This window comes from Cavia porcellus, unplaced genomic scaffold, assembly GCF_034190915.1.
Source record: "Cavia porcellus strain 051 isolate PalLab524CR breed Dunkin Hartley unplaced genomic scaffold, mCavPor4.1 scaffold_31, whole genome shotgun sequence".
Taxonomy (NCBI): Eukaryota; Metazoa; Chordata; class Mammalia; order Rodentia; family Caviidae; genus Cavia; species Cavia porcellus.
In genome coordinates, this window is record NW_026947514.1 from 14,689,166 (window position 1) to 14,700,495 (window position 11,330).

The 11,330-nt window shown below is 37.9% G+C and overlaps 1 protein-coding gene across 2 annotated transcripts in view; it reads right to left on the bottom strand.

Moving 5' to 3' along the window:
• Nucleotides 1-9,649, bottom strand: part of Ttc8 (tetratricopeptide repeat domain 8) — a 51,124-nt gene extending 41,475 nt beyond the window's left edge. The window contains exons 1-2 of one of the 2 annotated variants that reach the window (XM_023566127.2): nucleotides 9,456-9,638; nucleotides 1,216-1,245 (exon numbers count right to left, since the gene is read on the bottom strand). In XM_023566127.2, coding sequence (XP_023421895.2) covers nucleotides 1,216-1,245; nucleotides 9,456-9,569 — 144 coding nt within the window. In that variant the 5' untranslated portion in view covers nucleotides 9,570-9,638. Of the gene's footprint in view, nucleotides 1-1,215; nucleotides 1,246-9,455 lie in introns of both variants that reach the window. The other variant, XM_003472465.5, reaches the window with a different exon arrangement.
• Nucleotides 9,650-11,330: the final 1,681 nt, after the last annotated feature.

Here is an 11,330-nt window from a genome sequence, read left to right on the forward strand (position 1 = left end):
GAGCACAGAAGAATCCACCCAGTCTGGTACCCATGTAGGTCTTTATCCACTATAAATCTACAAAACAGGACAGAAAAGTAATGCTGAAGATGTTCGTGAAACCTCTGCACTTGTTTGATGAAACTTTTAAAGTTTCAAAGTAAGCGCCATTTACAGCTTTCCAACCATACCTATGACACAAATTACTGGTATTTTAATTGAATTTTAATTAAAACCTTCCAAAACTACTGAGAACAAGAATGTACATTTATAATTTACATCCTTCTTGAGTGACCCGTACATGCCATTCAAAAAATAAGTTTTGCCCTATAATTGTTTGTAAATCAAGATTACAACCCTTCAAAAGACAAGTATCACCCTTTTAAAGAACAGAAGGCCACATTTTAGTCCCCTTACATTTACAGGCTTCCATTAGAGTATTTTGTAAGTTGTTTTCTATCCTAAAAGGTTTCATCATTTACTCATATGCATTTCATGTGAGGTTCAAATCTTTCATCTGCCTACAGGACACTGTTCATGTTCTAACTCACTTGGCAGGGCAAACACCCGGCAACACTTAAACTCTCTAATTGTTACTCTGTGCCTCCTTTTTCCTTGTTCCCAGACCTTCCTAGCTAAAAGCTCCACTGGCCAGGGTCCCCCTAACCAGACTCCTCTCTCCCAGGGCTTCCTCCTGCCTCAGTCTATTGTGTCTGATCCAGTTAGCAGATCGCTGACCAAGTGTCACCCATAAACAAGTTGGTTTGGCAGAGTGGCAGTCTGGCCAGTGTCCCTTCCTTCTTTCCTCATTGTGGCAAGTTCTTCATTCTTCAAGCTGACAGATCAATTAAAACCAAGACCTTCCCAGCACAGTTATGCCCTCCTACTCAAGACCTACTGTGCCATCCATCACAGTCTTTCCAGACACTTGTGGCTCTGCTGATTCCCCAGCTCCCTTCCTAAGCCCACAGTTTTCTTCAGCTCCTTCATTCTGATCCTTCAGATCATTCTCATTCCTTTCCATTTAAGCGCCAGGTCTTAGAACATTAGTTCTACAAGGTTATCCATAATCACTAAAGCACTAAAAATATAGTTATTGACAGAAAAGCGTACATATGACTAATTTTCTAACAAGACTAATTGTGCAGCAAATTTTCTAATCTATAGCAAAAACTAAGCAGCTGAAGTAATAACTACAGCATTTTCTAGACTAAAAGGTTGAAACTCAACCTTTACCTGAGACACTGGAAAATCAGGAGCTGGTTCCTGGAAAGCATTAAGAAGCCAGTAAGCATGTTTAAGAAATGTAACTTCTAAAATGAAAGGTTTTAATGATGAACCAAGTATCTGTACATGAATTCTAACTCATTCACTAAAACTCCAGTTAACTTTAATCTTTCTACCAGTCTCAAGAGTTCTGTAAAACTGACACAGAAGGCTAAATTGCCTTTGATCAGAAAATTCTAATTAATCTAACCTCATTCAGAGCATAAAGAGGAGGCATCTTTATTTGTTCACTGAAGATACAGTATTTCAGAATTTATGACTAATTATACCAAAGAAATGCTGCTTTCAAAGGTAAGCTCATGACATATAAAACACTCAAATCTTAATCACTTAGGGGACACAATGAAAATTCAAATAACATAAACCTACTTTCTGCAGAAACATAATAGAATTAGGGGCTGGTAATTCAAACTGTAATATCTGCTGAGAAATTTTTATGAACATACTGCAAAATATACAGTTATGTCAGGTGTGATAAATTCAGTACCTGAGATTTTTATATCTAAATTAAATGGAACCTACTCACGAAAGCGATCAAACTTACAATAAATTTATTTATAAAATATCTACACTTACACATCTAGGCAAAGCTTCTACTGAGCATTTAATCATGTTTTTATTGGACAAATTACTACAAAATAGAAAAAGAGGGCCCCCGAATGCTCTTTAGTAATATATTATCTGTATCAGCCCTGTGTGAACCATGGTCATCATGAGGATATATGACACATGACAGGAATTTGAAAGCAAAAGACAACATTAGGCTAGAAAGTGAGAACCTCAAAGAATGGTTTAGGGAAAATGCAACACTGCACTGAAGACAAAATAGAACTAAAGAATACAGTAATTGGAGATATTATTAAAAAAGGATCTGGAAGAAGGATGGATTTCTTAAACACAACCCATGTCTAGGAAAACACAGATACAGGGAGTGAGATGGGAGATGAAAGAAGTGACCCTTCCTACTCTTTCTGTGTCCAGTTCTAAACATTGGTTCATTATCTTATCTGAATGTCACATAAACCTCTGCAGGAAGCAACTGGGTATTATTATCCATTTTACAGATAAGAAAACAAATTCAGAGATGTCAAGTGATTTGGTCAAGACCACACAAATGGTTGTGAGAAGCAAGAGCTCTCTTTTGGTCAGGCTCTCTAAGAGGTTCAGACAAACAAAAAGAGCATGAGTTGGAAATAATAAGGCAGGACCGAAGGGTAAAGTTCAGAGAGATACAACATAAGTATAATCAAAATGGGGCAAAGAGTTTATCAGGGGTCATTATAGACCGTGCTTGAAGAAGAAAAGAGAACAGCTAAAGGAGACAAAAAACAAATGATGCTAAACAAAAGCTAGGCGCTTGTTATTCTGCAAGTGGCAGAGAGATTCCTCCAGTGACCCAAACTGAAACCAGCAGTTGAGCCTCACAGGATTTGATCCTCAGATGAAAGGCTTTGTGATCACTGTCGTGTACTCCTGCCCCTCAGGAATATATCTATGACTGCAAGTGAAGAGCATGTAGAGAGCTAATGAGGAAAACATGAGAGGCCTAGAGAATGGCGAGATGTGGAGACAGCTGAGCTGAACAGACAAGGCCTAAAAGGGAGTGAGGCCGGAAACACATTAATTTCACAACACGCTCAGAGAGTCAGACATCCCAGGGGCCAAAAACATTCTGTGGGGAGAAATGCATATAAATAAACGACAATACAATGCATTAGATGTTATATGCACATTATGGAAAAAACAGAACAAAAAGCAGAAGACATGGGCATTAAGGGAGTAAGTAAAAGAGATTATTCTAGACATTATCAAGTGCCAGTGATTTATGAATTGCATTCAGTGTCATTTCCCCATTTTGTCACTGGACAGTTCCCTCACATGTGACTTCCAATGGGATGACCTTTGCTTTGTCTTCAGGGAGCTACTCAAGGCAGGACTTTGAAAGCTCAGGCACCCTTCACTACCCCCTCAAATTAAACCAATAAAGCTACTACCTGGAACTCTTTTAAGGCCTAACAATAAAACCTTGACTTTTAAACAATACTTTATGTGTTCAATCTCTAACATATAAAAAAAAGAGTACTTCAAAACCTTCATATATACTGGCGTAATCAAGCGTAAGGTTAATAGACAAGCACCAAACATCAATCCCCTTTTTTAGAATTCAGAACTGACTCCCAGTGACGGCAAACCAACCTGAAACTTCCCTCCAAATCTCCTTCAAGTGGGCAAGTGGACCTGTGAAGTAGACCGATGGCCACTGGCCTGGAACCAGCAAACACTCATTAGCATCAACCTCAACTCACATTTACTTCCTCCCTCCCTCCCAATGGTACAGTTTTCTCTTAGGCTGGTATTACTTCAGAGAATTAAATCTCCAGATAGTTCTGAATGCAGCTTCTTAATTGCTACCAATATTTACTGCAGCTAATGAGTCTACCCAGCTTTACTCCAAACTCCGCTGAGTCGTTACTCAGAATTTAAGAATAAAAGGAAGGAAGAAATCTGTAAGATAACACAGAAACGGATTGATTTCAGGAGATTAGGGAGATCAAATGACCAAGAAGCCAAGTGGGAATGTGATCTACGTAATTTACCAGGAATAAAAGGTCACAAAATGAATGCCTCAGTATGCATAGAATCGAATGATTAAGTCGAGGTAAGTCTCCATGGTCCCAAAGAGGAAACACATTAGATAATTGTACAGAGATTTTTTTTTGGCTTGGATCACCACATTGTTGTCTCGACTAACTACTAACATACAGCTAGCTCTTTGGGGAGAACTGGTTTCATATCTCTTGTCTAAGCCCCGCAGTTTCCAGCCTTTTGTTCATCTTCAAATTATTTACAATAATAGCGCTGGGCTCTGTAACATTTCTCATTATAAGCAGAGGTCAGGGGAGTGGATTAGAAAAAGCTCTGACATGTAGGTAATGCTCCCACTTTTAATAATCTGAAAAATCTACTAAAAACCTCATATGAAATTATATTTTCTTTTAAACCACAACTCCCATAGCCTGAAAAATTACCATGTTGTCTGAAATGTTTAATTACAATGAAGCAAAAAAAATCAGGACTGGTTCTAAAGCCCCGAATCTGACATATGGAATACAAAGAACAATAATCAGATTAAGCAACTAATCAGGATGATCAGCACGAACTGCAGAAGCAAGCATTCCTTCGAGGTCATATTGCTCTGTGGAGACTGATTCGTAATTCCTGTCTTTTCTATCTAATAGGGTTGGGGCACAATTTAAATAACACTTTGAAAAAAAAAAGGCAATACTTCTCTTTGAATTGGTTATTCTTAATATACATTATTTTATTTAAAAAGGGAAACTATGAAATAAATTAACTTACCATCCTCTTTATTCTTAACAGATCTAAACTTCAATACCCTTCTGGTTTTGGGACCTGGTTCTCCGGACCTCCATATTTTGTATCCATTCTTCAAGAACTTTTACCCATCAAAAAGCATCCTATTAGTATGTTCAACCTATCCTTGAGTGCATTTGCAGTCAAAGAAAAATACGTTGCTCTAAGAAAATATGCTATTCCACAGTAGTGTTATCATACCTCCCTGGCTTGCCTGACTACCTGGACTTTGGCAAGAACCAAAAAGAAATTAAACTCAATGTCCTAGTAGACACCACAAGGCAATAATTAGAGATTTTTGATGATAGTATGCCAAAATGGTATCCCTTAAAGGGGAAATAAAAGCAGGTGAAGTAGTCTTAGAGACAGGTTTCATCGAGTAGGCTGATGTAGCAGGGCCAAAATGTTTTCTTTTTGAAGCTCTATAACCCAGTTTACAGGAAGATTAACAAATAACAAATCACTTTACTAAGGTTCATATCTTTCATCTAAGCCAGTGGTTTTCAGCCTTTGCTGCAATATCAAGGGGAAAAATATTGTTATTAAGAACAAAAATTATCACTTGTTTTGGAGAGGGGAAAAAAAAACAAAAGCAGAAATGAACCTATGTTGCACCCAAAAGAAATATTTTAATTTCTTTGCTCTTCCGTATATCTAAGCTTCAAAGCAACTCACTGATACTGAAATCAGATTTTTGGCACAGAAATATTTCGAACAGTTGAAAAGGGAAAGTAACGAAAATGTGGAAAGTCAGTAAATAGGCCCTGAGGTCAAAGAAGCAGGGGAAGATAAACAGCTAACTGTGGGTCTAAGAACTACCCACTCCACTCTAATCACACTTCTGTTAACTTTTCATAGATTATGAATCTTCTTCTCATTTAATTCTCTCCACTGAAACAATAAAAGAACCATAGTAAATACCAGAGACCATAACTACTATTAGAAACACTCTCCCAGCCTAGCCAAGTATGGTGGCACATACCTTTAATCCTAGCACCGTGGGAGGCTAAGGCAGGAGGATCACATGTATAAGCCTGGCCAGGGCAACTTAGTGACTTGATGGAAAGCAGCTCAGTGTCAAGGCCTTGGTTTCAAAGCCTAGTACTGTGTGGTATGAGTGAAGGATCTTCTGGAGATACCCAGGCAGAATTTTCTAAACAGACTTTTCAAAACTGACTCTCCAAACAAGAAATGAACTAGAATGTCCATAATGTAATTATACTTATTTGAAAGGCAAATGTACATTTAAGAATGTAAGACAGAATTAAAGTCTGGTGTTAATAACTAAGGATGGGAAGAGGAGAAAAAAAGATCATTAGGCAGCTAGAATGAGCTCCATAAACTAGCATATATGAATAACTCCATCAAAATGCATATATGAATAAGTAATATACTCATAACATTAACACTCTAATATATATTTTGTTTTCATTAAGAAAAAGGCAGGATTTCTTGAAGCTTAGGAAAAATCATACTAGGAAGTATTTTCAACATGAAATCAGGTGGGTAAAAAATACATAAACTGGTGCTAACAGTTGATAGCAGAACACCATTTAATGCTGGATCAAGGAATAACTAAGATAAGCAACTCCTATTAACTTTTCAAGAGCTTCATCCAGGTACCAAAAGCCTGCTTTGATAAGATTACTTTAAATTAAAAGTCTGTTCTTGGTCAAATGATACTCATTATCCTGGCAATGCATGTAATTCACCCACAAATAAGCTATTTTAACAAAACAAAAACATTAGAAAGGAAAAAGAATATTATAAATTTCTTCCAGATCTGGTACTGATTCTCTTAGTCCTACTCTGATATTTATCCAAGTCAAACATAGCAATCCCTGTTCATACCAATAAAACAGTAACAATGCATAACATTTCTATAGTCTTAGAAATTACATGTTACATTGTTAAGTATTATTTCAAATCTACAAGAAATAGGACAATGAAATAAACCAAGACCTAATAAGCTATATTGTCATAATGGTGTTAACGTATTAAAAACGTATTAATGGTTATCAATGTCAATAACAGCATTTCTCAATATGCTGTTGTATCTTGTAATTTTCATCATCATCATCTTCAGCATCATACAGCCACCAAACAAACCTAGTAAGTCTCGATCTTTCAAGAAAGGCATTAAGCTCTAGTAGATGCTGTCAAGAGGCCTCACAAAAGGACCCAAAGTTGTAATATAATATAAAAGGTTTTCAACAAGAAAATGTTTCCCTATTTTTTCTAGATAAAAGAAAAAGAGCTAAGATCTCTTCTGTTATCCCTTTTAGCCATAAATAAAATGTCGTTTTACCTATTAACTTCTCAAGGCAGTCTCTCTGCAAGATAAGAGATACTTGTCCTCCCGTCTCTATAAAATAACAGTCAGGGGTCCAATAAGTTGCAGAACTACTGACTTAGTTAAAATTAGGTAGAGTTTTCTGCTGTGGGACTTCCAAGAAGCTTTAATTCAAGTATATGGGTATGTCAAAATTACTTAACACAATCTAAAATCTTGAAATAGGCACAAATATATTGTGCAAAGTTACGAAAACTGGGTCACATACATGAGCCAAGGAAGCAGCACAGTGTACAGCTTACTAGTTTTGTATTTTAGTACTTTGTGCTACAGTCCGCATTTGTAAAACCAGGGAAACTAGTACCAGCTCCTAAAACGGTTGAGGATTAGATAAGAACACAATAAAATGCTCTGAACCAAGCTCTTAGCTATTATTTTTGTTAATTACCTTGCATAGTTATTCTCAGCATTAGAAATACTATATGTAGCTTACAAAAACGATGTCTGACAAGTAGTAAACATTTGTCATTGGAATAATCACGTAAAAATGATCACAATACCTAGCACAAATGAAATCTCAATTTACAAGTGCAGTAGTGAATGTAACTATAGAATAAAGATTATAGGGTCTTTATTAAACATTAACAAAAATACTGCTGCTGTGCCTGCAAGAACATTCCCCGGTGTAAAAGTATCTCCCCAAGCTAGTAAGAAAAAAAATCAGACCCTAACCCTGGGGGAGAGAGGAAAACCCATGGTCAAATAAGTTCCAAACTATTAGGCTAATCAAAATGATGTTTCTTTTCTTTGGAACTATTCAGAACCTTTAGCATTCATCTTGAATCTCTAAGGAGGGAATATACATTTCCCAAATGCATTTTAAGAAAACTTTCTTGCACTGAGCAACTCTTGGGATGAGTGTTCTGTGAACACTGAGTGGAACTAACCTAACTCAATAGAAAAATACGTAACGTTCTTATAGATCATTGTTTCTTAAGCAATGTCTAGCACATCAAAGGTCCTAACAAACTTCTGTCATTACAAATACCAACATTTTCTCACAGTTCCAAAGATAGTTGACTGTGAATTTTTTTAAGCAGCATCCAAGTGATTACTGTGCCAAGAAACAACCTTGGAAAAATGTTTGTCTACAAGAACATAGTCCTATTAATTAAGGTGAACTAGCACAAACAGAACCTAGATTAGCTTTACCATTAATATGGCTTGCTCGGCAGAAATCAACAGGTTCTCACCTACCCATGTGCTGGAATGTAAAACAGAGCCCAGTAAATGCCTTCACAGTCAGACTTTTACTTTATAACTCCCCTCAATTTTCCTTTTCGGCCAACATCTCCAATGCTACACTACTAGAGGAAAAAAACAGGAAACTACAACTGTCTGTATTCTGTATCTACTAGCAGCACTGAAAGACTGCACAGCTTTCTACTATTCTCTTTGTGAGAGAGAGAGTGTGTGTGTGTGCCTGTTGCAGGAGATACCATCCATATTCAAGTTATCCCTCTCTCACTGTTTATTGGTCATTTCATTCATTATAAACAAATAATGTAGGTTCCTTTTAAAAATTTTTATTAGTACATGTTTGCAGTACATAATGATTACATTCTCTGAGGAGATTGGTACATGCACATAACACATTTCAATTTCATTCATTTTTTCCCTCTCCCTCTGTCCACCCCTTTTTATTTTTCCACACCAGATTCATTTATTTTTTATAAGGCCTTATAAGTAATTATCATAAATATAGATTGAAAACTAAACGAATAGGCTAAAGAACTTATAAAACATGTAAAGTGATTGTGCTAAATTAAGTTACACTTTTAGATACATTGTAATCCAGGATGGACAATGTATATATGTAAGTTCCCTTTTAATCAATGTCACTATTCCTTCTTTTGGGGAAACTTCGGGTCCCATCCCTCCCTTCTATGATCAGTTTCCCTTGCCTAGGTAATTTATTAAATAGCGCGTGCATCCTTTCCTATCATACATTCTCACTCCTCTGTGTTGCATATGTTTCGAACTAAACTCCGCCCACAATCAAAAGCTCCTTCATTCTTGGAATCTCTGAAATGGGAAGATCATACATTTGAGCCAAACGAAAAGGCAGCTATATAAAGGAATGGAGAGTCATAGGCCTTTGTTTACGTGTAATTGTTTTAAAAGCAATTAACAAAAAGAACTTGAACTCATCCAGTCTAAAGTATAAGCGAATTATTAAACTTCCTAACCACGCTACAACTTAGGGCCCTAACTCTGGGATACTACAGGAAAAGGGATGCTGAAGTTTGCATAGCGAGCAGTCAAGGTACAGAACGCAGAGAATAGAGACACGCCAGCCACGGTTCGAAGGGGTCTCGCTCCACGCGTGTCGCGTCGGCGGACCGTACTGTGAGTCTAGCCTTGAGCCTTCCTCCCAGACTCCCCTCCCAGGAGCCAGGGATCCCCCAAAGCCCTGGGCCTCAATGCCAAGATCCATAGGCTGACGGGGGCCAGGCGGTACCTGATCATAAGGGGATTTCTCCAGCATCTGCGTGCACAGTTCAGCACAGAGCTGGAACTTCCTGCGCCTAAAATAGCTCCAGGCCAGGAGCAGCGGCTCCATCTCCGAGCCCATCTCGGCCCAAGAAGTCCAGCGAAGGAACAAGGTCCCGCCCCTGGAGGGCAGTGGGCGTGGACGGGAGCGGGTGGCGTCAGGCTCTCCCCGGCAACGCGCGGCGGCTGGGCCTCACGCGAGGGGTGCCCGCAGCGCGCCTGAGAACAAGAAAATGAAGACTACCGCGAGCGGAACTCAGCCTTAGAGTTTGCCCAAACTTGCTGCAAAACAAATTGCGTACTTTTAAAGACTACAGACCTCATTAATTTCGAAAAGTAAGATGCCCATCGCTTAAAAAAAAAAGGTAATGATTTAGACACCTCGCCTGGGGTCCTCCACCCTCCTGGGAGGTTTAGTTGCCTAGCAACAGCCGCTCTTTCCTCTCCAGCGGCTGGAGTGGGAGGGGAGTAGGGAAAATTAGAACCTCTGTGGCAGCTCTCTCTATTCTCCTTTGCTCATTCCTACCTGTGTCACCGTTCTAACTCTAGAAACAAAAATGTGGAAAGTTTTTCCAATACTGCCCTGCCCATCGTTAAACCCAAAGCCCTAAATCCTGAAACTCTCTAGTCTGTGTCTTCAGTTCCTAACCTCCGAATCTCAGTGTTCGAATTGCAATGGGGTTTAGAGATTGCTTGATCCGATCAACTCATTTTACTAATGAGAAACTGAGATAGGATCAGAGGAGTCAAAATATTTACCCAAAGTCCTAAGCAGTTAGACAGCTGGGACTGTAATCTGGGTGACCATAAGTAAGGGATTCTGACATTTTCCCCAAGTCGGTAATGTGTGCAGAAAATAAGAGCTCTTGAAACACTCCATCCTACCTCGGGCCCTGCACCCGAGATTTCGAGATTTCTTCAGGCACACTTCTGACTTGCCCGTGGCAATTTACAAACAAGCAGTGGTTGTGAAGACAGAAATGTGATCGTGATAAATCAGGTTAGGCTTCATGGTGGATAAGAAATCTTTTTCCTCACCTTCTTCCTACCATAGTGTGAGGGACAGGAGAGGGAAAAAAAACCCAATACTTCAAAACTGTAGGTTCAAACATAAATCTTTATGTAAAAAGGAACTGACAACACTCTTAGCAAAGAGAAATCATTTGCAATTTTCTCAAACAACTAAGGAACCATAATGCTGACATCATATGTAATCAAGATAAATTTTATAGGTATCAATTTAGGAATTTAAGTTTCTAAACTACAAAATGGATTGTAAATTTTTTCTTTACGAAGCAATCCTTTTTAGAATTTTTAAGTCTTGAAAGTGAATAATTATCAAGGCAATGATTGCTACAATTATGTTTACTACAATTGGTCCACTATGTTTCCCTGGAAATGATTTTAGAGATATAATTTGTCAAAAGGTCCTAATGCAGTTGTTAGTTAAAGTCAGGTTTTTATGAATGTGTAAGCTGGAAGTTGACAATTTAGCTCAATGTTTACAAGGGCTTTTAGTTTTCTGAAACGATGTAAGCAAATTCCTATGAGATTCTCCACCCTGGCTCCGTATTAGACTGATTAAACTTTGTATTTTAGAATAATTTGAGATTTACAAAGAAGTTGTATAGATAATACCAAATTACCATGTAATCCTCACCTTATTTTCCCTATTGTTAACATCTTACATTACCTTAGTGTATTTGTCATCACTAAGGAACCAGCACTGATACAGTACTATTATGCTACAGTTTATTTGAATTTAAGTGTTTTTCTTCTAATATATTTTTTCTATTCCAGGATGTCACTTAGGGTACCATAATTACAATTTAATCATATCTCC